We start from the raw sequence: 25,076 nt of genomic DNA on the forward strand, positions 1-25,076 counted from the left end.
CGAGGGAACAGTGTGATCCACAGTACACGCGTGCCAGCAACGCGCGCAGCCAGGACTCGGCTCGGGAACGACGGAGGAGGAGGACCCGGAGGCCGGCCGGCACTTGGGTAGCTCGGCCGTAGCCTAGCCTAGCTAGCTAATAGTAGTAGCTACCTAGTTTGTGCGGGCAAGTCCATCACATCGTGTCCGGCCGTCTGCTAGGTAGGACGGATCGGACGGAGCCGCCGATCCGAACGAAGATCAGGATGAAGCGGCGGCCCGGCACGTCACCGGCGCCGGAGTCGCGTGCGTAATGGGGAGGCCCCGGCTGCTCCCCGAAAGCACCTAGCAGCGAGACCGGCACGACGCACTGTACAACAGTACAAAGCCGGTACAGTTAGCACGCTGTCCATCCCTGCTGCCAGGCCCGGCGCCCTCTCTCTGTGTTTCGGACTTCCAGTACGTTGTACTCCAACGTGCGAAGCTTAGCTACAAGTGTTTGGAGCTCTTCTCCCTGTCTTATCCAGGAACGGTATCCCGCGGCCACATATGATACAGTTGAATTTAAGTTAGCTTTTTCCATAGAATTTGAGTAGATTTTTTTTCTAATAAATGAATAAACATGTCCTGATATTCAGACCGTACGTGGTAAAACAAATTAGAAACACAATCGGACGTTACTAAATCTCCACCCATGGGTACGTGGCCTCGTATGCATCACTATAGCCTTTAATCTTTGGCACATGTGTTTTATTTGTGGACGACAAGCTTATTATCTTAACATTTTATCTCTTTTACATGATATATATCCATCCAGCCAGTAATTTTCTCACCAACCTCTGATTCTTTCTCGATACAAAATGAATGGCCACACGATAACACTTGAGGCCACAACGGCAAGTGCAAATCCACATTCCTTTTCTTTTTTTTCTTTTTTATTGGGGACCGAATTTAAGTTGATCTGCGCTGGCAAAGTCTATACCTTGCCGAAAATTCAGACGTACGTACACATGCAATGCACACATGCGCGCCTATACATGTACGTTACGTCGCAGGCAGACGATACTTGAGGGATGTTTGATACTAGGTGCTAAACTTTAGCAGTGTCTCATTGGATATTCGAATGCTAATTAGGAGGACTAAATATGAGCTAATTATAAAACTAATTGCAGAACTCTGTGCTAATTCGCGAGACGAATCTATTAAACCTAATTAATCCATCATTAGCAAATGGTTACTGTAGCAACACATTGTCAAATCATGGATTAATTAGGCTTAATAGATTCGTTTCGCGAATTAGACTCCATCTGTGCAATTAGTTTTATAATTAATTTATATTTAATACTCCTAATTAGCATCAAACATCCAATGTGACAGGTGCTAAACTGCTATGAATCTGAAACGGAGCCTAAGGCGTAGACTGCTTATGCTCGTATTCTACGCGGCCACGTGTGAACCGGAAGGATTGCGGCGCCCTGGTCGGTTCCTTTCCCAGGCCCGTCGCAGGATCCGGACCAGCTTTAACTCTGACATTCTTCGGCGGCCTGCGGCTACCGTGGACGTCTGAGCGTCCCTGATGGCGATTGGAAGTCCCTGGCGATGGAGAGGTTTAGGTTAGCGTGCTAACCTGCTAATGGGGTCATTAGCACGTGGTTTTACTACTCCGTACGGTAACCAGTTACTACTCCTGATGCAGACGCAGTTCATGAAGATTGAAGGGAGATGAAGATGGACCACTGCAAGTTCGACAGTGGGAACCGGCGCACGTGCGGATGTCGAGAGGCAAGCGGCAGACAAGAAGTCGTTAGCACGATCTTAGGTTAGATATCCCGGGCCCACGGCCACGTCAGGTGGTGGGCCCCCTGCCAGTTCTACCGCATCAAGCGGCGCTCACGTTATCCGGTCCGACCCGATCGTGAGGCTAGCTAGCTTAGTACGGTGCTGTACGTGCTACTTTACTCCAACACGCCCGGTCGGATGAATTTTCACCCCGAGCTCGAGCTGAGGTCAATTACAGAGATGCATGATTGAGAGCACCCTGTGACAGCAGCAGTCCCGGTGCATTGTAAAGTCAGTCAGAGTCAGTCACCCGGAATTGACCGCCGTGAAGAGCAGACTTCATCCTTCAGACTCAAAGTCAAATGCAAGCAGCTACGTAGTACTACCTCGTTTGCCATGGCAGAACAGAAAGGAAAACGAGAGGCGGCAGCTCAGGCAGGTGGGGGACGAGGACGACGGACTACTACTTCCTGCGACGAACTATTTCCAGGGAGGGAGGTGACTATTGCGAGTTGTTGGCGACCGCTTGTCTGGAGCCGGAACCTTCGTGATTGGGTGTCTAGTAAAGTGGCGTTGAAACCCACAGTGCCTCCCCGATTTGGAGTAGGGGGCTCCTTTTGGCGGCCTCAAACCGCTGTCTGTGCTAACGTGTCGGATCGCCCCCATCCATCCATCATGTCCTTTGTCCTGGTTTCCCGACCCTTCTCGGTAGTTTAAGCTGGGGGGCCCCTGACAAACCTGGGGAAACTGTTTGGTATCCAACTGACGCGGCTGTTAAGCTGCAGATCTTTGCAAACCAATTGATTTTCGTGGCGGATCGAACCAGCGACAGCAACGCCGCGCACCTGTGCCGTCGAGGCAGGCGGCACGATCGCTTTCGGGGATCTCCGAACGCGGAAAAAACAGGCGCGCCGGTGAGGTTGACAGGATCACCGGTTTCGTTTCGGATGCCGCGCGCTACTGCGCTTGCTAGCTCTTGTGCACACGCCGAGAGGGGGCCGCCGCCCGGCACCCCGCCGGAACGGCGAAGCATACAGGACGGTGCCCAGGCATCGCATGAGCCTACGACTCTCGGCTGCGCGCGGGCACGCTGTTTTCCACGGATCACACGTACGAATCTGCCGAAAGGCGCGCCTGCGCGTATGATCCGCTCCACCCCAACAGGTCGCCGTCTCCGGCGGAGAAAAAAGATGGCGCTCGTACGTGGGCGCCGCCTGGTCGGCGGGGACGGAGGGCCCCGCGCGGGGAGGAAAAGGCAGCGTCGTTTCAATGGCGATGGGACGTGAGAGTACGATCGGGAGGGGAAAGGAAAAGGGGAGCGCTCGACCAACAGTGGCAAAGGCACTCGATTATCAACGAGAGGTGGTTCTGCCGTTTCGATTAGCGAATAGCAGCCGTGCACGTGCACAGTGCTGGGTCACGAACCAACAAGATCGAGCGCGCATTGACGAGACGGGATTCGATTTTCAATTCTGTTCTTGGTTCCAGACTTAGCTTAAGATGCCGATCGAACTGACTGTGTGAACGGAAGGCTCTCAGCAGCTACTGTGGTTGGAATTAGATATCGTATATCGCCGCATTATCTTTTCCTCCTCTTTTCGCTACAGGTTTTGCCGTTTTGGTGTTCATTGGGGCCAGCCAGACGGCCGGTTTCAATCGCGTCGTTTGTGTGCTTGTGCGTTGAACACTGCTGTTGCATTCTTGCACTGTCCGGCCGGGGAAGGGATGACCGCCGCGTGCATGCCTGCCTAAAGCTTCGTTTGTCGATTAATGGTCCACCTGTGACATGATCAGCTCGATCAGCGATTGCGTGAGACGTGTTTGCACGCACACCGCGATCGTGATGCGCGAACAGTGTGGCGCTTGCTTTGACCAATCATTCGGGCAACACTCACAGGCCAACGGAAAAAGGTTTTTTCGGCCACCATCTATCGAGGCACATTTTCTTTGCGGATTGCGTTGATTAGTCGCTTTGGTATGTGAAGGGAAACATGTCCAATTGCGAAACTGTTCGCCACCATACTCGATTCGGTTTCCTTTTGGCAATAAAGCGTGCTCACTTTTCAGTTGGCTGGCCCGTCCTTTTCTCACGAGCGTTCTCAAGGAATCTAGGTTCGTTTTATTACAAATAACAAAACGAACTTAACTTCTTTTCCTTCTTTCAACCACACGCGTTGCAATGTGGACTTTACCCCGACAAATTCACATCGTGCACGTATGTAATCATATTGTGAAAATGTAAGCAAATAATGTTCATGAGAGTAGCAGCCTCCAAATAATTCTATGTTTTTTTTTTGTCATTTGCCGTATACATCCGAGAGATGTGTATAAACCTGTACAAACTGGTCCATCTGGGATCTGGCCGTATCGTTGATGCTATGGTGGAACTGAACGTTTACTGTCAGTCGGTCTCAGCCCAGGAACCAATGTGCGGCCCTTGCACACCGGCTAGTGCAATCCAACAACTGGCAAAGGCAATATATTGAATGTGCTCAGTGGAATTTAATTCTTTTTTCGTACTATATGATAAGGAGAGATGAAAATGACCGGATCATTTAGGTGGCTAGGGGAAATGTTGAGCATGACGCGCCTCTCATAGTCTCATGAAAAAGCTGATTATGACCGGGAAGCTTCAGAAGAGATGACATAGTCATGAAAAAGCCTAAGATAGCTATCACCACTTAGGGAAAACTCTCAAAAGATGGTTGGCCTTAGCTGTCCACTCAGTAAACCGCTCAAGAGCCATCGAAGTTCCTGAGCTGGTGCCTGTTGTGCTTGCTAGAGTTATTTCAGGGTTTGCATAAAGATCCGTAGGAACCATACCCTTTTCCCACTTTCTTTTTATTTGTGAATCTTTTTTGTCAGACTCTGTAGCCCAAAGGATAGATTGCCGGCCCAGCAGTGCTTGACAGTTCCAAACAAATCTAAGGCCCAAATATTTTGCTGTGGCTGTGCGTGTGCATCCATCGCAGGGCCCAGGCAACAAGCCAGCGCCCTGGGTGGCCGCGGCAACGCAGTTTTTGGATGGACTTTCTGAGGTCTTTGCCTGCCTGTTAGGCTGTTTCCAAGTCTCCGACCTGCTTGATCTCTGCCAAGAGATTGTCCCTGCAGATTAGTTGCCCTGAAGTCCAAAGTTCTGCCTTGAGTCCCTGCAGATTAGTTGTCCCTGCATAGAGTTTTGCGGTGTCACAACCCTTTCCAAAATCAGTACAGTACCACAGTGAAAATCTTTAAAAAAAGGAAATGTACAGTAATAACACATTTAAAAAAGGGAAAACGTACATTAGCACATTATGCAGCCTATATGTGTATCCACGTTCCAAATGCACATATCTTTGATAAAAAAAAAATGCACATATGTATAGCCATGGACCGTGGATGGGGCTGCATCTACGCAATTAATGCAACGTTCGCGTAGGCAGGACACGCCAATACGCCATGATGGCTTTCCTAATCAAGATACAGTCAGATACAGTAGTGGACCTCATACAATTCCTCTAGAAGATGCCGTGATACGGTAGCTTCCTACTTAAAAACAGCGTTGACAAATCCCCCCGAACGTGGGTAGGATCTATCACACCGTGCAACAATGTTGATCGACAATTATTTAGAGCAAGCACAGTGGTTACTATTACCAGCAGCCGAGCTCAATTCTGGCATTCTAGGTTACATGGCAAGGCACCTATGGATGTGACTCTAGATCTTTACGAGATTGCGTGGAGGAAGAACAGGTTGGTAAAGGACGAATTGCATAATCTCAATTGGACAAGAGGTCTGTGGAGGATGGATTCAGTGGAGCAGATGAGCCAATTTATTACTTTATGGGATATGTGGCAAAACATTCAATTAACTGAAGAGGAAGACATCATCACATGGAAATGGACTTCAAATGGGATCTATACTTCCAAGACTGCATATTTGGCTCAGTATCATGGCACATACTCATCTTGGCAGGCTACAGTATATGGACAGCACACTCTGAATCCAAGATCAAGGTCTTTGCATGGCTATTGGTACAAAGCGAACTTCTCACAGCTGACAAACTCATTGTTAGAAATTGGCCTTGTTCTTCAACTTGCTCTCTTTGTGATCAAGCTTCTGAAACAGCCATTCACTTGTGTTTGCTTTGCCCATTTGCAAAAGAGGTTTGGTTTCTTGTGGCCAACTGGACAGGAGTGACTGCAGTGGCGCAGGTGGCTCAAGATGAAGACATGGAGGCCTGGTGGAACAGATTAATGGAGCTTTTCAATCAGAGAAAGAGAAGATCGGTGGCGGCAATACTGATGTATACATCATGGCACATCTGAAAGGAACGGAATCGCAGAATCTTCGACAACGCCTACCTCACACCGGCACAAGTGCTCACACTCATCCAAGATGATGTCAACTTGCGCCGGGCAGCTTGCGGGAAGCCTCTGCTTGCGGCAGAGGTTCATGTATCGTAGTTTCTTCAAGCAGAGCTTCATGTATCGTAGTTTCTTCTTTTCAAGTAGCGTTCCTTCAGTTCTTAGTAACTTAAGGGTAATCGAGACCAATTGCTTCCATGTAATCGTCAAACATATATAATCCGCTTTCTAATTCTCCTTAAATGAAAGGCAGCGCTCCTGCCACTAATATTTTCAAACAAATCCCCCCGAAGGAGTTGAGATCTTACGAGTCCACGCTCAGAAGAAGTCAAATAGTAACATATACAGCCTGCTACTGCGATTACATACGTGGGTTGATTTCTGCAGTAGCGGGTCTCCTCGGCGACGCTCGAGCACGGCAAGGCGCGCAAGTTGCGAGCCTGCGCGGGCGTACACTGTCAACAGAGCGGTCGCCGTTTATCCAGTCGAAAACGAAAGAAGAGGCTCTGGAAAACGGAGAAGAACGCCAGCGATACGCCGGAGTCGCTCTCCATCACCATTGGCGATCTGGAAACCCCCGGGCGACCAAGTCCAACATAACAGCCACCTAACCGTGCAGCGGGATCCTCTGCGTGGCTCCCCATCCGCTCGCTCCACTGATCCAGCGCATACGGCGTACAGAGAATCCCAAGCTATCCATCTCGCACGAGTGCGCATCAGACTACCCACTTGGGAGAGCTAGGCGACATCCCCTCCCAACCCGTCAGCACCAGAGACAGAGAGACTGAAGAGAGAGCGGCGAGTCCTTTTCAACACACGTCGCCGTCAGAGAAAGAAAAAAGAGCCCTAAACAGCAGAAGAGCGGGGAGAGGGAGGCCCAGCCGGCCCACCTCGGATCCCATGCCTGCGCGTTCCGCGCGTCCCCGTCGTCCCCCGACCCCGCGAGCTCCAGCTGGTTCCGACCCAACTGACCCTCCGAGCCCTCCGAGCCCTCTCCCCCGAGTCCCTCCGACCCATCAAGTCGCGCTACCTGGCTGGCGCCTCCCGAGCCGCACCGCGTAGGAACAGTGCACACGGCCACGTCCCTCTCCACGCGCTAACCTATATAACCCGCCACCTTTCCCTCCAAATTCAAATCGAATGCTCCGACTCGTTCCTCCCCCCGCTCAGCACCGCATCCGCCGGGCACCCGCCATGGACGTCGGCGCGTTCAGCAGCGACTACTCCTCGGGGACGCCGTCGCCGGTCGCCGCCGGCGGCGGCGGCGGCGCGGACGGCGATGACGCAGGCGGCGGCTCGTCCTCGTACATGACGGTGTCGTCGGCGCCGCCCAAGCGGCGCGCCGGGCGGACCAAGTTCAAGGAGACGCGGCACCCGGTGTACAAGGGCGTCCGCCGGAGGAACCCCGGGAGGTGGGTCTGCGAGGTGCGGGAGCCGCACGGCAAGCAGCGGATATGGCTCGGGACCTTCGAGACCGCCGAGATGGCCGCACGCGCGCACGACGTCGCCGCGCTCACCCTGCGCGGCCGCGCCGCCTGCCTCAACTTCGCCGACTCGCCGCGCCTGCTCAGGGTCCCTCCGATGGGCGCCGGCCATGACGAGATACGGCGGGCGGCCGCCGTCGCGGCCGACCAGTTCCGGCCGCCTCCCGATCAGGGCAATGTGGCCGCCGAGGAGGCCGCCGCTGCACAGCCGGAGGCCTTGCCTAGCGCGACGCAGAACTTCGATGACCCGTACTGCATTATCGATGACAAGCTCGACTTTGGGATGCAGGGGTACCTCGACATGGCGCAAGGGATGCTCATTGACCCGCCACCCATGGCTGGTTCGTCCACCAGTGGCGCCGACGACGATGACAACGGTGAGGTTAAGCTCTGGAGCTACTGATCAATCGCGCGTGTTTGGAACTTCCCTGTACAGCCTATGGGAACCTAGTACTGGTTGCCATTTCCCTTCGGAACTCGACGGTAATGTTAATGTATCTTCCCTGCTCTCCTGATGAAGTGTGATCAGGAGCAGCAGAAGACTGGGGCTTCGATCTCAGTTTGGTAGACAGTTGTGGGCGTTTGTCACTAGATCATCACCCTTGTTGCTGCACAATGCATGAGATCAGTGATCTCGGGAGTGCTTAGAGCACTTGTGTAATAAGCAGCAAAAACATGTGGTTTGATATTATGGATTTGCAAATGGCCCGGTGTTATTTCTGCACATTGAGAATTTGACATCTTTCAGGGATCACAAATGAGAAATAATCCAGCTAGAACTCATAACCAACCACTTCATCACGAAGATCCGTTATATGCGTGATCTAAGTCAATGTAGTTCTTCAGACTTGAAATCTTTACTGCAGCACTCGATAACGATAGTACGATACTACAACGATGAATAATACTACCACTTGTTTTAGTACTGAAATTTCTACATTGCTGAAAGATTTTCAGAAAGGTAGATTTTATCCATAAATTTTTTAATGCAAAATTATTTAAAGTATGACGCTTCGATCTACCATAATGCCTTTTTATTTTTGTTGGGTTCGTTTTGTTCTTGGGGTTTGTTCAGAGCATCGATCTGTGCCTGATAAAACCATTATCTAACTAGTTTGTTTTTCTTTTTGTTTTTTTCGGAAAGGCCAATGTCGCGCCTTTAGGTCTCGCATTTTAAACAAGAAAGAAATGCCTATTATTATAGAGTACAGAGTAAGGTTAGTTAAGGACGATACAAATAAAAATGCTAAAGTTATGAAGTATTGATTCTGCAAAGAACATTTTTTAGCAAGATCTGCAAAGAACAATTAACTCTTTTACTGGAAGAAGCACATTGAACTGGACAGATGACAGTTCTTCTATGGACACATCTCCTCTGGCATATCTTCAATCCACGCGTGAGAAAATAGAAAAGCAACCTGAATCAGGATTAATTCAGGATATCATAAAAACTCTGCTGTACTTCATTCTGTTGACCGAGTATGAGCACTAGTCCTTTTTTAAGGTCTAAAACATTCTTCCTGCTTATCCTTAACAAAGTGCCAGCTCGTGGTTAGCGTTGGAGACTTGGGAGCTGATGATGGCCAACTGATAACGGAAAAGGCTTTGACGATGTCAATGAAGCTCCCTCTAGGCCTAAGCTGGCAAAGCCGCGGGAAAAAGCGGTCCATACCATAGTGAGGTCTCCCGTCACCTCAGAGCTCAGAGCCTCAGGCTCAGAGTGGAGGCTGACGGCCACTCGCTGTCGCGCGCGCTCCCTCCCTCCCCTGGGTCGGGCGGCTCGGACCGCGAGTTCCACCTTCCAAATTCCAACCCAACAGAAGTAGTGCCCCCGCCAACCGCCAGCTCACGGCGTGTTTCTTCTCTTTTTTACCCAGTCCTCCCGCGGGTTCGCGCCGCCCCTATGTGGGAACGTCGTCTCTGGCCTCTACGACCAGGGCTCGTCTCAGTTTGCTTACGCGTGCAGGCGCAGCTGAATGTAACAGGGTTCTAGATCAGCAAAGCTCGATACTGAATGTAATTCCCTTGTGTGGAATGACTTCATCAAAGCTAAATAAATAAATTTATCTTGAAGTGATAATCATGATGATTGGTGCTTGCAAGCAGACTGATTTCAAGGAAGACTCCAAAATTTATCTTGCCTGAACTTTATTTCATCGGGAAAACACTTTACATTATAATAATTACTAGCCAGGGATAAACTGGCAAGAAGCATCAAAAAAAGGAAAGGTACAGAGGAGCAAAAGGAATAAATACAAGGAGAAAAACACCAGAAGAAGACAGTTAAGAGGTGAAGAAGTTGCTACATCTATACGACCAAAGGAGGAGAACATTTCGGCATCGTCTAGAAATCTGCATGCTAGTGTCATCCTCGTGTCTGAAGACTTTCGCATTCCTGCATTTCCAAACATTCTAGATGATACAAATCAGCACCCTGCTTCTAATCCATGGGTTCTGTTCTTGCAGGGGTTTGACGTCCCCAGGGGCTTCAATACTATCAACTAGCAAGGTACCCTGCGCAAATAGCGCGGGTAGCTAGAATTTTTTTAGCGTAAGATTTGAAAAGCTTTAAACATCACTGGAAAACTCATCTTCAGTCGCTGTTGGGAAACAAAAAGAATCCAGTTTTCCCAACCGGGACTACGAATTAAGTTCCAGCCTTTAGTCCCGGTTTACTCAACCAAGACTAAAAATATCTCCTTATCCCAGTTGGTACTAAAGAGTTATGCGCCCACCGGAACTAAAGAGCTATGCAGTAAAATATTATTCTAAATTCTAGGGAAGCTCCCACACACGGGCACGCTACAAAGTCACATGATTTTTCCTGCAAAGTATGCGCGTGCGCGGTGCATGGAATTTGAACCCACGACCTCTTTTCTCGCGTGTAGCTTCCTTAACATCTCACCTGCACAACATATTTAATTGAGTAGGGGGCGTTTTTCCTTTTGTAGTCACCCGTGAGAATCCTTTAGTCCCCGTTGGTGTTAACACCGGGACTAAAAGGCCTCGGGGAGTATGAAATTTATTGTGTTACAAATCAGGACTAAAGGATCACCTTTAGGCTGACCCTTTAGTCGCGGTTGACCAGGACTAAAAGGTCTCCGGGGAGTACGAATTTTAGTGTGTTACGTACCGGGACTAAGGACCCTTAGTCCCGGTTGGTGTTAACAATCGGGATTAAAAGGTCTCCGAGGGAGTACAAAATTTAGACCTCTCAGGACCAATTTGTTTCGATTTTTTTTTTGAGGATCGATGTTTCGCTTTCTAGTAGTGTAATATATGCAAATAGTTTTGTTTAATCATATTATTATAATTGTTTTGGTCCTAATGGTCTCGACTAAGGGGTTTTTTTGGGATCCATAGCGGCTTCAGAAATCGATGGAGTTAATCCAACGTGAATTTTTTTGAGTGGATTAAAAAATATGGAGTGCAGCAACTCCAAATAGTATCATGTGCTCACGTTGCCTCTCTCTCCTGCCTTGCCTCTGCTCCCTAAAAGCTCAGCCCGCAATGCCACGATCATCCAGCATGTGTCCCCAACAGTGAGTGTTGAACAATACTACTTCAGACGGGCGTGCGTGTCAAATATTGATTTTGAGTAGCTTTGTTCCATATCACATCGCCACTATGCTGCAACTATATTGTTATTCATGTCTCCTAAATATTCAGCTCTCAGCCAGCCGGGAGTCTACTAATCACAATTCTTAATAGATAGACATCACCATCTCAATGCTTATCGTCGTTGCTGGTGGTGATTGCGATGCCTAAATGGTAGCGACTGTGCTAGGCCATGTGTCATGGTGATACTTGAACTGGTGACTAAGTTAGAATCACGTCGCTTGTTCGACATGGCTGCATAAAATTCTTGTCATTGTTGTGACCTAATTCCCTTGCTCATTGTCGTGGCGCTCTCCAAGTCGAGCCCTCTCTAATCGCTTTTTGTACGGTTAGGACATCCTAAAAACCTATAGTAACCTAGTTATTCAAGAGGACTCTAGTAACTCAGTGGAGCCCTTTCTAGAAATACACTATCTTGCATCTTGCTCTTCCATACTTAGAGCCACATATGCCCTCTTTTTGTATACTTTTGCAGACCACATTTCTTAATATGAGTGTAATGACGTGCTCCAGCCATGGCACATGCCTCGAGCCACCGCTGCTCGAATCTTGTATGCTTGAGTTCGATTAGCAAATCATCTTTCCAAGCAAGTGTTGTTGAGATTACTGGTGCTGTTTGTTAATTCCTATAAGAAGGCAGATGGATGGTTGTGAATACGATATACAGACCATAGCATGTTCACAGTGGATAGTTTCGGCTAGGAAGTTGTCTTATACTCCCTTCATTTCAAATTGTAGGTCGTTTTGAATTTTTAGGTTTATAGATTTTGCTACATAGCTAGACATAGTGTATATCTATGTGCATAGCAAAAAAATATATGAATATAAAAAAGCGAAAACAGTGTGCTGATTATGGGAGAAAATTTTCTTCTTGTTGATTTCGGCGGGATGACTATGTTCAGATGAATGGCTGAGACAAACAACCAAAGTGTTGATTCCGGCCAGAAGATCATCATATTTGTGGCAGGACGTCCAATTGTATCCATTTAAATATAGGCTAAATTTCTTTACGGATGAAGCTAGAGTCCAGTTTCTTTACTTATATTTATCCTGTCATATTAGCTAGATATTAATTGTATTTGACATTGGCGAGGACTCTTTATTTATCCAACTTGGCAAAACGAATCTCCGGTTCAATTTGGGCCATCGGATCATCATTAAAATCAATGGTGTATATTTATTAATCGTATTCGATATGGACTCTTTGCACTAGTATAGACCATTAGATCTTCATAAAATCCAACGGTATATATTCTTCTTTTTTTAAGATTAATATAAGAATTTCTAGACCTTCTCGACGAACGTGATGGCTTCTTTTAACACTATTATATTAAGATAATAGATTGCTGATAAGGAGGTCAATTCGAGATTGATAACGACCAGAAGCTAGCACTTCATTGGCACTTGATGAAGAGGCGCAAGCACGTAAAAGATAATTTCACCAAACGTAAATGGTACGGGGATGAAAAGTAAGTTTTTTCCCCAACTAGAATGAAACAATTCAACAGCAGCCTTTTGTTGTACTATGGCCAAATGTGTCTATCTAGAGCTTGACCAGTTCAGTTTTAGGGGCAATTTGTCATCTGATCCTTATGATAAATTTTGGTTATGGATAATCATCTCTTACCAAATGGTTAGGTTCCTTTATGGTGGAACCTAATTCACCTACATGGTTACTCGCATTTTCCGGATTTTCTCGGGGAATTAAAGACATAATTCCTTCAGTATATGTGGCGTCACCATCGATAACGAGACATTTATAGTGAACTTTGTGGATATTTTTTTGTGAAGAATAAGAAAAAGGTTGGTTTTTATAAGAAGTTTATGAGACATCCTCCTAAGATCATCTGCTTGGTGTTTTTTTTCCCACTGGGCAGGTCTGTAGAAATTTCTGAGAATGGAGCTTATTATTGTTGAAGATGGCGGTGATGAGGTTTCAAACACAAGAAATCACAGAATCTGAAAATCAGTGGGTGATGGTTCATTAGTACTGGCACAGAGGCGGAAAATATGAAGGCATTACACACGTTTGTGCCATATGTTGATACTTTTCACCATATGAAAACAATGATGTCTTGTATTATGTATTTTTCACATGTTCTGTCACACACATACTTGGAACTGTGTCAATGGCCTGGTGATGATGGTTATGCATCTCAACCCTCCCGATACAATTCGAGTGCTATGGTTGATCTAGGTGCATGCCGATCTCCTTATGTGATTATAGTGCCAGAGGTCTTGGCTAGTCTTTACAAGAAAATAAACTTATTGGCATCTGCAATGTAGACCAGCAATAAACAAGATCATCTAGATGTGGCTACGGAGATGGTGGCGTTCAGGTATGCAATGCATTCGGTCGGCAGGCTGAGAAATGTGTTCATGAAGAGGTCATCGATTGGGTCGACGACGGCCACCCCAACCAGCTTGCATCTCCCTTTATCGTCCATTCTTTCTCCAGTGCCGGATCTTATAGCTCCCCTGGATTCCTCGGAGGTCAGTGTTGTGTCGATGAACAAAGGCGGCGCTTTGTAGATGCTCCCCACCGAGAAACAGAACCTCGACCTGAACTTGAGATCAACCTGCAAAGGAAGATGAGTACAGTGCTCGTCAACACCATTTTTTTTTCTCGGAGGACGTTTCTGCGCGTCATTTCACTAAGCAGCTAAAGAAATCAGCCATAGCTGACTTCTGAACTTGTTCATCACATATTCTGATTACCGGAACTAAACAACGCGATTCCTCTTGGAATAGCAGATAATACTCCGCACTCTAATGCCTGATAGCCAAAAATACTACAGGTGGGTGGATGCAGAGAATGAGAGAACGATGGTGTCTGCAGAGTGCAGACTGCAGTGTTACCTGACCAGTGGCTCGGTCGATGGTTCCGCCAAGGGCCTCGGGCAAGATGTCGATCTTGAGGAACGGCGGCAGCGGCAGGCCGAGGAACCTGGTCGTCGCGCCGGACATGGGCGGGATGTACAGACTCGCCACGTCGAAGTCGACGAGCACCGTGCCGTTGCCGTCCTCCCCGCTCTCGGCGCCGCGCGCCGCGCCCACGCCGCGGCCGCCCTGCGCGTTGTACACGAAGTCCGGGTACCTGGCGATGCCGAGCCGGCATCCCTCCCGCGTCCGAAACTCGACGCTAAGCGTGCCGGTGCCGGGCCGCGCTTGCTGCGTGGCGATGGCGGGGGAGGATCGCTGCTCGCTTCCGGGGGCGCATGCTACCACCGCGGCCCCGCGTCTTATCGACGGCGGCCGTGGGAGTCTCCGGTGCGCACCAGCAGCGGAGTAAGCGCGCGGTTGTCTCGGATTCGCGAGTCTTTGCAGGGTTGAGAGGTCTCGCGAGAAGGTTTTGATGCTGCCGGCTGCCATTTGGGCGTGCGCGCACGGTGGCACGGCAGCGGCGGTGAAAAGCAGCTGACGAAGCGACGATGATGCTTTCCGCGGGGTATATGAGGCAGCAATGGCCTTCGATGGCCATGGCCTTATCGCTTCGATTTGTTGCCGCTGCTTTTGTCATCCATTTTCCCAAGGCCTGGAATTTCTTTATAAAAAAAAGGCCTGGAATTTGCCAGGAACTAGTCGGTTCCAAGAAGTGGGCCTTGCTATGCAAGTATCAGGCCTTCCAAAAGATTTTTTTATTTTTTTATTTTTTATTTTAGTATTTTGTAAAAATATATAGTCGGATGAAAAAATTGCAAAACTCGCCGGCCTTACCGCCAGCCCAGGCGGGGTAAAGGGCGGTTGGGCCGGCGGAAGGGCCCGGCGGTAACAGGTACACCCCTCCGCACCACATTTTCAAAAAATTATAACTAATTCATATTAATTCGAATGGAGATAAACTTTATATAAAACTTAAAGACCTCGACGAGATCTACTTAAAACTTTTTTCATTTGATATCATATTGATGCTCAAATAATCGATACAAGTTTCAGATCTAAAATTTAATTTTTAGATCTGAAACTTGTGTTGATTATTTCAGCAATTAAATGGCTCCAAATGAAAATAGTTTGAACTACAAAGTTGTAAATCTCGTCGAGGGCTATAATTTTCATATAAATCTTATTTCTATCTGAGCTCGTATGAATTAGTTATCATTTTTTGAAAGTGTGCTGCCCAATTTCAGATCTAAAAATTGAATTTTGGATCTGAAATTTGTGTTGATTATTTGAGCACTAATATGACATCAAATGAAAAAAGTTTTAACTACAAAGTTGTAGATCTCGTCGAGATCTACAATTTTTATATAAATTTTATCTCCATCCAAGTTTATATGAATTAGTTATGATTTTTTGAAAGTGTGTGCGGAGGGGTGTACCCGTTACCGCCGGCTGGGCCGACGGGGTGGTAAGGGTTACCGCCGGCCCAGCCGGCGACAATAGCCTAGTTTTGCAATTTTTTCATCCGACTATATATTTTTGCAAAATGCTAAAATAAAAAATAAAAAAATAAAAAAAATTCCAGATTTTCTTGTCAAAGGATCTAGCCTATTGCATTTTACATGGATTTATACCCGATCTTGCCTAGGCAATTGGGCCAGACCCTCTCCGGAAAATGGGCTAGGCCAAATTTGACCTGACCAACGCTTTAAGTATTACTAAAATAATTTACTGAAAAAGATATTAACCAATTTAGGAAAAGGAAAACAGTTAGTGAATTTCAAAAAAAAATAATTTTGTTGCCCATTCGTATCCAGAGAAATATATATTGCTCAAACTGATCCAAAATACCAAATACTTTTTTTTACGAACTAGGCATGAAAGCTGAGGACCACCTAAACACAAGCAACTCAAACAAACACTCGAAACACCGCAGACTCCAAGCTACTACTCCAATACTAATACCACTCAGCCACGCTAAACTCCACAACTCAACATCACCGTCGGCTGCCACTTGACTACTACATCAGCCGCTTGATCACACCCAAACACTATAGTTCTGTTCTTTTTTCCCTTAACATAATTTTAGAAAAGCACATTATCTTGCACAAAGGGTTTGAGAGTACAGTGCTTCCCGTCAGGGCCGTCGACCCAGCCTCTCGCCCATAACCTCTACCATTACTTTTACATCATTCCATGTAGATGTCGTCATTCCACGCTTCCTAATTTCTTGTGTTGTCACCCTATTATTCTCTAATTACTTAAAACAATGTTTTAGAAGCCCAGCATAGTTCGAATTCTAGTACTCACATTTAGAAAAAAGAAAAAATAGCTACATACTAGTACTACATTCTTGTTTGGTGTACAGGGCGAAATTAATTTGGCTACTATTAGAAAATGTCTATGCGCTAGCTAATTGCTTGAGCCCGTTTCGCTTCTCGAAGGAGCTAGAAGTCGAAGCTGGGCCCCACTTTCCCATTTTTTTCCTTATTATATTTGGGGAAAAAAATAGAAATCGACCATCCCAGCCGTCCGTCGGCGGCGGCGTAAGCTGCCACCTATGGGCCGCGTGCGGAAAACACAATCAATAGCCGGAGTCGGGCCCTCGGTTCCGCCCGCGACCGCGCGCGCGAGCTAAACCCGACCCAGCAATCGGGCCACCGCCCCCTTCCTCTCCGATCCGGATCTCCCCACCCGCTCCGGCGAGCCATCGCCGCGTCGCGACCGACTACCTCATAAACCTATCTATCTATCCATCCATCCGACTTCCCCGCCGCCGCGCGCGCCCAATCGTAGGCTGCGCCCCCCATATACCTCTGCTTCCGAGCCAGCAAACCCTAGTCGGCGCCGCCCATGGACGTAGAGACCGACGGGCGATTCGGCAACAAGCGCGTGCACAATCGCCTCGGCCCGGGCTCCGGCGGCGGCCCGTCATCTACCACCGGGAAGGTCTGCAACTACTGGCGTGCCGGGCGGTGCAATCGCTTCCCGTGCCCCTACCTCCACAGCGAGCTCCCCGAGGCGGCGGCGCCGCCCAAGCGCCCGTCTGGACCCGGGGGGAACGTCTGGCGCAACCCCAACTCAGGGGGACGAGGAGGTGGCGGTCACAATAGATGGGGGAGGGGCCCTGGAGGCGGCAGCGGGACTGCGGCCCACAGGCCGCCCGACAGGCCCTGCAAGTACTTCCTCGCCGGTACCGATTGCAGCTATGGCGAGAGGTGCCGCTATCCCCACAGCTACTGCATAAGCGATAGTATCACAATGCTCACCCTGCTCAAGGGCCACGAGAAGGTATGCTTAATCCCAATTGCCAATTAGCCTGTCTGGTAAAGCATGAAACGTTGCTAACTGAAATGCTCTTGAGTCAGGGTGTCACGGGCATTGCACTGCCCACCGGGTCGGACAAGCTATATTCTGGGAGTAAGGATGGAACTGTTCGCATGTGGGATTGCCAAACCGGGCAGGTAGCTGAGGCATCATTAGATTGAATCTTCGAGAGTTTTGTATGTTCCTTATGAAAAAACAAGAATTCAGTACTTCTTTGCTGTTGGTGGTCTGTTAGTGTGCCGGTGTCAGCCCTATGGGTCGCGAGGTTGGGTGTATGATCAGCGAAGGTCCATGGTTATTTGTTGGAATACCTGATGCGGTGAAGGTAAGTAATATACTTCAAATTTGTGCATTACTCACTGTTTCAGAACTTGGGGCCACCTAGCCCATCATGCGATAGGCTTTATGCATGACTCTCCTGCTTAGCATCTAATTACCTGTGTAGCCCACCTAGTCAGTGATTGGACACCATGCACCACTGCTACTCCCCTAGTTCTTTTTAAATTCTGTAATTCGTCACCACTGGTGTTCTGCATGTGTGTGAATACATGATCTATTACTTCAGGTCTGGAATACGCAAACATCAGCGGTAATGGATCTTACAGGACCAACTGGGCAAGTCTATGCACTCGCTGTTGCCAGTGAGCTACTCTTTGCTGCAACACAAGTAAGATTTTCATCCTTCGGGTTATCTTTGTTTGTCTTGAAGCTTTTGATTCTTCATTTACTTGATTCTCTTTTGGTGCACTTTTTGCAGGATGGTAGGATTTTGGCATGGAGATTTAGTGCTGCAACTAACCGTTTTGAGCCAGCTGCTTCTCTTGATGGCCATAAGCTTGCTGTTGTTTCATTAATAGTAGGAGGCATGAGGCTTTATTCTGCTTCAATGGATAAAACAATCAGAGTATGGCAAACTTGTTCACATCCTCATTTTAAGATAGATTCAATTTACGCAGGAGTATATGTTGCGTTTGAGATTTTAATTTCTTGATGTTTGGCTATTCACATAATGATGTATTGCTTCTTATCATTTCTGTTCCTCGTAGTCGAAGTTTTTCGGTGCATGTTCAATTAATTACTCATACTCAACACAACTATAAGTTTCTCTAGTGTTTAGGTGGCAGAGCTATTTGTGAGTTCTAATAACAATCAGATAAACAATGGATTATGACTAAGATCAGCGGATGAATGTCTGCTAGTATTCAGTAAAAATAAGTTCAGGAAAATGTTGAAACTTAATGCTGGTGCAAACTTGTTCACAAAGAGGCACTATTATTATATAGGTGGTACCAGCATGTATCATATAGTATCTGCAGTTGGCAATCCCTTGATTCCTTGTGGTAGCATGTTCGCTTGGACGTTTTGTGTTGATATTTCAATTGGCTGCTGAATATTTGCAGCTAGTGTTTGAAAAAAAGAAAGAAAAGAAAAGAAAATAGTACTGGAGAATTAAATTGCCAAAAAATACCCATGCCAGTGTTGGTTCAATGTCCTAGTGGTGGTATATCTGAAAGTTGAATTTATTCTCAGTGCAATGAATGCTTGTTACTCCAGCATTTTGATGTCTTCACTTTTTAGGAGAATGGGATATCACTTGTGTTGTTATGTGCACGACTTTGTCAATTGAATTCATTGCTAGTGATAGCTGTCAGGTGTTATTTTATTGCATATTACCTTTTCCTATCAAGACAACAGAAGTTTCCTTGTCTTTTTTGTTCACTTCATTTTTACAAATAATAATAACAAAACGTGTGAATTTCAGGTGTGGGATTTGGCAACATTGCAGTGCATACAGACTCTTTCTGATCATACCGATGTTGTTATGTCTGTGCTTTGCTGGGATCAGTTTCTATTATCTTGCTCTTTGGATCAAACAATAAAAGTTAGTTCCCATCCTTGCCTTCATTTTGTTTAGTAATTTCATAAATTTATGTATTCATATTTCAGATGTTGCCCTTCTCAATGCTGTTCATGGTTCTAATATTTATTTTGGTGCAGGTTTGGGCAGCTACAGAGACTGGAAACTTGGAAGTAACATACACACACAAAGAGGAGCAGGTAAAAGACCCTACACTAGTACCGTCTTCATTGCACCCAGTTTGTGTTGTGCTATTATAGTCTGTATTCTTACCCGCCAGTGCTAACCACTGAGATATCGTTATTGTCTTGTTGAAACATACTTCCTCCGTTTCAAAATGTAGGTCGTTTTGGCTTTTCTAGATACATAGATTTTGCTATGTATCTAGACTAACCCTATATTTAGGTGCATAGCAAAATCTATGCATCTAGAAAAGTCAAAATGACCTACATTTTGAAACGGAGGGAGTAACTGATATATTGAACCTGTCTAAGGTGGACCGATATAAGGACTAGACCAGCAATTCAATATGTTGATATATAATACTTTTGTTTAATATGTAATTTAGGTTCACTGATATTTAGCTAACATATACTAGATTTGTACCCTTATAGCAGAAGTAGCTGGAGATGAACAGACAAGCCTAACCTAGCTGGTTTTCCACTTCTTGATGGTTGTGCAATAAAAGAATCACGACAGGCCTTTATTCAGTCATATTTATAGTTAACTGAAGGGAATTTGGTGTTCTTGCCCCATCTGTGAACTCCGATTGTGATTTTGCTTTCCTTTTTTAACTTTGTGATTTTACCCCTCCTTTTTTATAAATGGAAAAAAATATTCAGAGCAATTGGAAAAGGCAGTACTACCCCTAAGCTTATCCACACATACTCGTGCATTTCCTCCCTCCCTTGTGACTCCATTGCTCAAGAGAGGCCAGGCGGAGGTGGCACGGGCGGGAATGGCCGGCGCAGCTGAGGTGGTGGCAGGGTGGCTCAACCTCGATGGGTTGTCTGCTCCTGCGCCGTTGGTGGCCGTCATTGTCAGGTAGCGGCCGCGTCTCCGAGCCGTCACCATTGCTTGGCTGGTGGCTGGTGGCTTCTGGCGTTGGGGCACTACGGGCCGCCTAGGATGCAGTGCGTGCGGTGTGCCGTGCAGGAAGGCTGCCATAACCCAATGCCCATTGGCCCTGCTAACCCCTGAGAATCTGAAACGCTGCTCATCCCATGCCAGCTGTCACCTAGATCTTACCACAGTAGATAATCGCCCGACCTTGGCCCCATGCATAAGACCCCTGTCCTCCGGCCACATCCGAGTGCTGCCCTTTTGGTTGGATGCATAGTGCTGGTCATGCTTGCGCGGCCGCTGTATCCAGAGGTATCGTTCGTCGGCACTCTGTGGTAGCACGAGCCGGAGCAGCCCATGGGCAGCCGCTGCTATGGCCTGACCTTTTTGACATGTAGGCGCTAGGGTGTGTGAGGCTAGAGCTCCTCAAGGTGGAGCTTCCAAAAGGATGGTATGCTCATAGAGGTGCTCCACCTGTGGCATGAGATCATCTTAGAGGGGCTGGGGGCGTCCATGTGCCTGCCGATGGTGCTCTCTGCTCTGCTCTGGATTGGTGGCAGATTCTTGTTGATTTCTCCTGTGAGAGGAACGGAGGCTGGTGCTTGGGATTTTGGGAAAGAAATTTTATTGATTTTTGGCTGCCGCTAAGAGAGATTGGTACCGTGAGGGAGATGGATTGATGTGCTGGATTTGATTTGGCTATCAAAGTTGCTGTTGTAATGCTATCAAAATTTTCTCAGAATTTGTCAAAGTCTGGCCATATTTAAATTATGCAATTTTTGTCAAGTTGTGTTGTCAAAATAATTTTTAACTCTGTCAAAATGCTATCCGGATGTTTGATATCAAAGTGGGATAAAATCATATAGTACTCAGAAAGGTAGGGGCAAATCCGCATGGGCAAACTTGTCTTTTTATAGCTGATTTGACACCTTCAACTGATCTGAACGGAATTGGGGTGAACTCTTATCTTATCTCACCATTAGCCTACAAAGTAGGGGCACAACCGCACAAACACAAATGCCCCTTAAGGCCTTAACTGAAAAGTGCCACCCCTAACAGGTAGAAATGAAACACCGACCTGCAAAGATATTATAAAATGCCCTACAACTTCCAATAAAAGGGTTTAGCCTGCAGACAGAAGGTTCTTTGATGTTATATTTCCCATACCCACCACGCACTAAGTCCTTAAAATGCCTTAATCTTCCTAAGGGGTAATTGAGAATAGTATTTTTAATCACCAACACCCTGAAATCGTGATGTTAAGTAGTTACTGTACTCAACTTTAAAACCAATAACAACTGCTATATCCATACTGTTCTTTTTTTTTGGATTTTTTGAAATGAGAACTATAACTTCTGTCTGTACTCATTACTGTGCATGAGAATCTGTTTCATTTTGTCACCACTTTAACATTTCTTTTTCAACAGTGTTCATGATCATCTTTGCCTTTATTTTTTTTGAACATGCAATGCTGTGTTGTCCTTTCTTATGTTTTTATGCTAATGGTTTTCTTCCATCTTTAGGGTGCACTTGCTCTCAGTGGTATGCCTGATGCACAGTCAAAACCTGTGCTACTATGTTCATTAAATGACAATACTGTCCGCCTATATGATCTGCCATCGTAAGCAAGCTGTCATACTAAGATGTTTTTCATGCGTTCTATTTCTAATGATGTTATCAGAAGTGACTCTTGCTTGTTTTACAGGTTCAGTGATAGGGGCCGAATATTCTCCAAACAAGAAATTAGGGCAATACAAATGGGTCCTGCTGGTTTATTTTTTACCGGGGATGGAACTGGTGAGCTGAAGGTTTGGCAATGGGTAGATGGAGCCCAGACCTAACGAACATAATGTGCTAGAATAGTTTCACTCGTGTATTTCATGAGGAAGTTCTCGCAAATATGCATAATGAGTTGTGGTTGGCGGCCAGTTCCTTTTTGTGATATGCCCTACATTTATTCGCAAAGGATACAAGATTCAGTTGATCTGGCTGGCAGTTCATGCTGGCACAAGCAGAGTCTGTTAGACTGTAGTTTTGTCCTGGTATGAATTTCAAGATATGGAAATAATTGCTTGTAATTTGTAAAGCACTGGAACCAGCAAGTATCTGATCATTGCTTGGAGGTGCTGACAGTTTCAAAAGGATATGCTAATCTAAAGGGTTTGTTCAGCTGCATTTGTACACGAGGAACTGGTGGTTTTTCTCAGAAGGCCATTCTTCATTGTTTGAGGACTATGGGCATCTTTCTTTTTCAGAACTGTTGAACGATCACTTTTTTGCTAAACTGATCATTTCAGTTCTTGTAACTTCATTCGGCTCGGTGAGTGGCAGCAAGGGCAGCTCAAAGTATTCGGGAGCTCAAGGCAAAGCTTGTGTACCAATATTTATCTAGATTTTTGTTTGGATAGCAGCGGGGTATTTGTTGATGGTATTGTTTGTATTTGTTGCTGAATCTGAGAGAACAAATTATGCAATCAATTGGAATTGTGGACTACGTGGTGCTGTACTGTGCTTGCATGCTTATTTGGATCAGAAATGGTAGCAACGGTAAAATGTGTGCATGCTATTTTTCTTCGTTTCAGAGTTCATCTGAGCACGATATTTTACCTTTGCTGCACCAGAGCCGGGTCGCTGCTATCTATTTTGATGTCAGTACTTGATTCCCTCTGTCTCTGTTACTTCCTTCCATTCCATCCATGACCCGTTGCCGGGCAAAAAGTTGGGTTACTTGGATGGACCGCTATTGCTTCGGCCCATTTGAATTGCTAGAACTAGAATGCGGCCCCAGAAAAAAGTTGAAAACTTTCGTAACGCCCAACGTGTAACGAACCATAACGGACGCATCGGTTTGTTAATGATTGATCGTGAGTCATGACAGATTCTGGAGAGGCCACGGGCTGTGCTTCTCGGTGGTTCTTCACCAGTGTTCTCAAATCATAAGCAGAAAGCTTTTGTTGAGAAGTTGGACAGGACAGGAACGATACCGAACCGGAGACAGAAGGCGACGCCGGCCGATCATTGTGCAATGATACCCTCTGATACGCCGTACGCTACTGGTGGTGATTTGTGCGGCATCTCCCGCGGCCCCACCGCAGAAACTAGCGGCCCGTGGCAGCGCGTACGTCAAGGCGTCATCGCTCGACGCAGACTGATGTCAGCGTGGATGGGATGCTGAACAGTGACTTGGTGACACGAGATCCCATCGATCTTTTCATGTCGGAGCACGCACACATCAACGACGAGACGAGACGCCAAACGATCGATGCTGCCACTACCATTAAGTTCCAGTCATTTGCGGAGAAATATGCATCAGTCATTTGCGGAGAAATATGCATCTCGTGATTCTCAACTGACGAGCGATTGGAACATAAAGATGACGCTGATGACCGTGATGAGCGTGGCGATTCTTCCAGCGGTTTCGCCATCCACGACGACGACCTTCTGGGAAAGATAATGTTCTCCTTGGGAAAGCTAGCAAGAGGGAGAGAATATCCTTCGGTACATTCCTGTAGTACGCTAGTACTGTAAAGCTCTGTAATTTTTAGGTAGCCATCCGTGTAGGGTTGGCCAGTATTTGCACCCATGTGCACCGATAGCACGAGAAAACGTCCGCGTGGCAACTCTCACAGTCGCACAGTAGCATCATACGGAAAAGAAGGCGACACCGGGAGTTTGGTTTATTGCCGTAACACCGACAGCTGCTTGAGCATATCACTGCTTAAAAAACGATTTGCAGGGATGTTCCACCCAGCATATCACTGCTATTAGCAGGGATGTTCCAACCGCGCATACAAAACGAGTTTGTTATTGTAGCATACGGCTCACCCTTAAAAGACTATTTGCAGGGACGGGTCACAGGACGACCCGTCTCTGGAAATGGGGGCGATTTCCAAGGGCGGACGATGGGGTGACCCGTCCCTGGAAATCATAATTTGCAGGGATGGGTTATAACAACACCCAACCCTGGAAATAACCCTCATTTCCAGGAGCGGGTGCGGCATCACCTGCTCCCGAAAATTATTTCCAGGGGCGGGTGATGATGTGGCCCGCCACTGGAAATGGGTACAATCTTTTATGCATGAATGCGTCATAGACATCCTCAGCAAAACACTTGGCATAGTGCCTCACTGCCTTCCTGAATGTGACTATGGTAGGAAACAAGCTCACAAAAATATAAACTGTAGCTTACAAAAATAAGTGTCATATATAAACCAACAGATAAGTCATGTCACAACTCAACATAAACACAACCAAATGATAGATCCCACACAACAAACATGTCACATTACATATGAAGTTCATAGATCACAATTCAACACAACCAAATGACAAATTCCACACAACAGAGACAGAACCAAGATTCATTGACAAATAGCACTACTACACTATCCATTTCTTCACTTAGCATTAGCTACTTCCGAGGCAAAGATCCCAAATATGACACCTACAATCAAGGTCACAGCAGCAACAATGGCAGCCATATTGCATCCACCCCCAGCAACCTTGTTTTTCTTGGCCACAACAACCTTGTTTTTCTTGGCCACAACAGCCTTATTTTTCTTCCCCAGAAGATGATTCAACTCTCCTACTTCCAACTTCAGTTCATTAACATGCCATTTCATTTCTCCACACTGGATCTTCAATTCACACATCTCCATCTTCAGATAACAATTTACCACCTTTATCTGACTTATCTCATTCAACAAATCAGTGCTTGCCGACGGCTGAGGAGGCTGAAATCCA

The 25,076-nt window shown here is 46.7% G+C and overlaps 3 protein-coding genes across 3 annotated transcripts; 2 read left to right on the plus strand and 1 right to left on the minus strand.

The window, feature by feature from the left end:
* Nucleotides 1–7,235: 7,235 nt before the first annotated feature.
* On the plus strand, nucleotides 7,236–8,312 carry LOC117862483 (dehydration-responsive element-binding protein 1G). The gene has a single exon (XM_034745973.2). The coding sequence runs from the start codon at nucleotides 7,245–7,247 to the stop codon at nucleotides 7,989–7,991; it is 747 nt and encodes a 248-aa protein (XP_034601864.2). The 5' UTR covers nucleotides 7,236–7,244; the 3' UTR covers nucleotides 7,992–8,312.
* A 4,953-nt stretch (nucleotides 8,313–13,265) lies between these two features.
* LOC117841537 (uncharacterized) lies at nucleotides 13,266–14,707 on the minus strand. Its single transcript, XM_034721939.2, has 2 exons — nucleotides 14,066–14,707; nucleotides 13,266–13,785 (listed from the first exon to the last, which is right to left on the minus strand). Exons 1-2 carry the CDS (start codon nucleotides 14,576–14,578, stop codon nucleotides 13,510–13,512), a joined length of 789 nt encoding a protein of 262 aa, XP_034577830.1. The 5' UTR covers nucleotides 14,579–14,707; the 3' UTR covers nucleotides 13,266–13,509.
* Nucleotides 14,708–16,668: 1,961 nt separating this feature from the next.
* Nucleotides 16,669–22,827, plus strand: LOC117866836 (zinc finger CCCH domain-containing protein 17). Its single transcript, XM_034751129.2, has 9 exons — nucleotides 16,669–17,377; nucleotides 17,455–17,550; nucleotides 17,649–17,738; nucleotides 17,979–18,080; nucleotides 18,171–18,317; nucleotides 19,176–19,295; nucleotides 19,412–19,471; nucleotides 21,857–21,954; nucleotides 22,039–22,827. Exons 1-9 carry the CDS (start codon nucleotides 16,940–16,942, stop codon nucleotides 22,172–22,174), a joined length of 1,287 nt encoding a protein of 428 aa, XP_034607020.1. The 5' UTR covers nucleotides 16,669–16,939; the 3' UTR covers nucleotides 22,175–22,827.
* The last annotated feature ends 2,249 nt before the right edge of the window (nucleotides 22,828–25,076 follow it).

Source organism: Setaria viridis, chromosome 1, assembly GCF_005286985.2.
Source record: "Setaria viridis chromosome 1, Setaria_viridis_v4.0, whole genome shotgun sequence".
Lineage (NCBI taxonomy): Eukaryota > Viridiplantae > Streptophyta > Magnoliopsida > Poales > Poaceae > Setaria > Setaria viridis.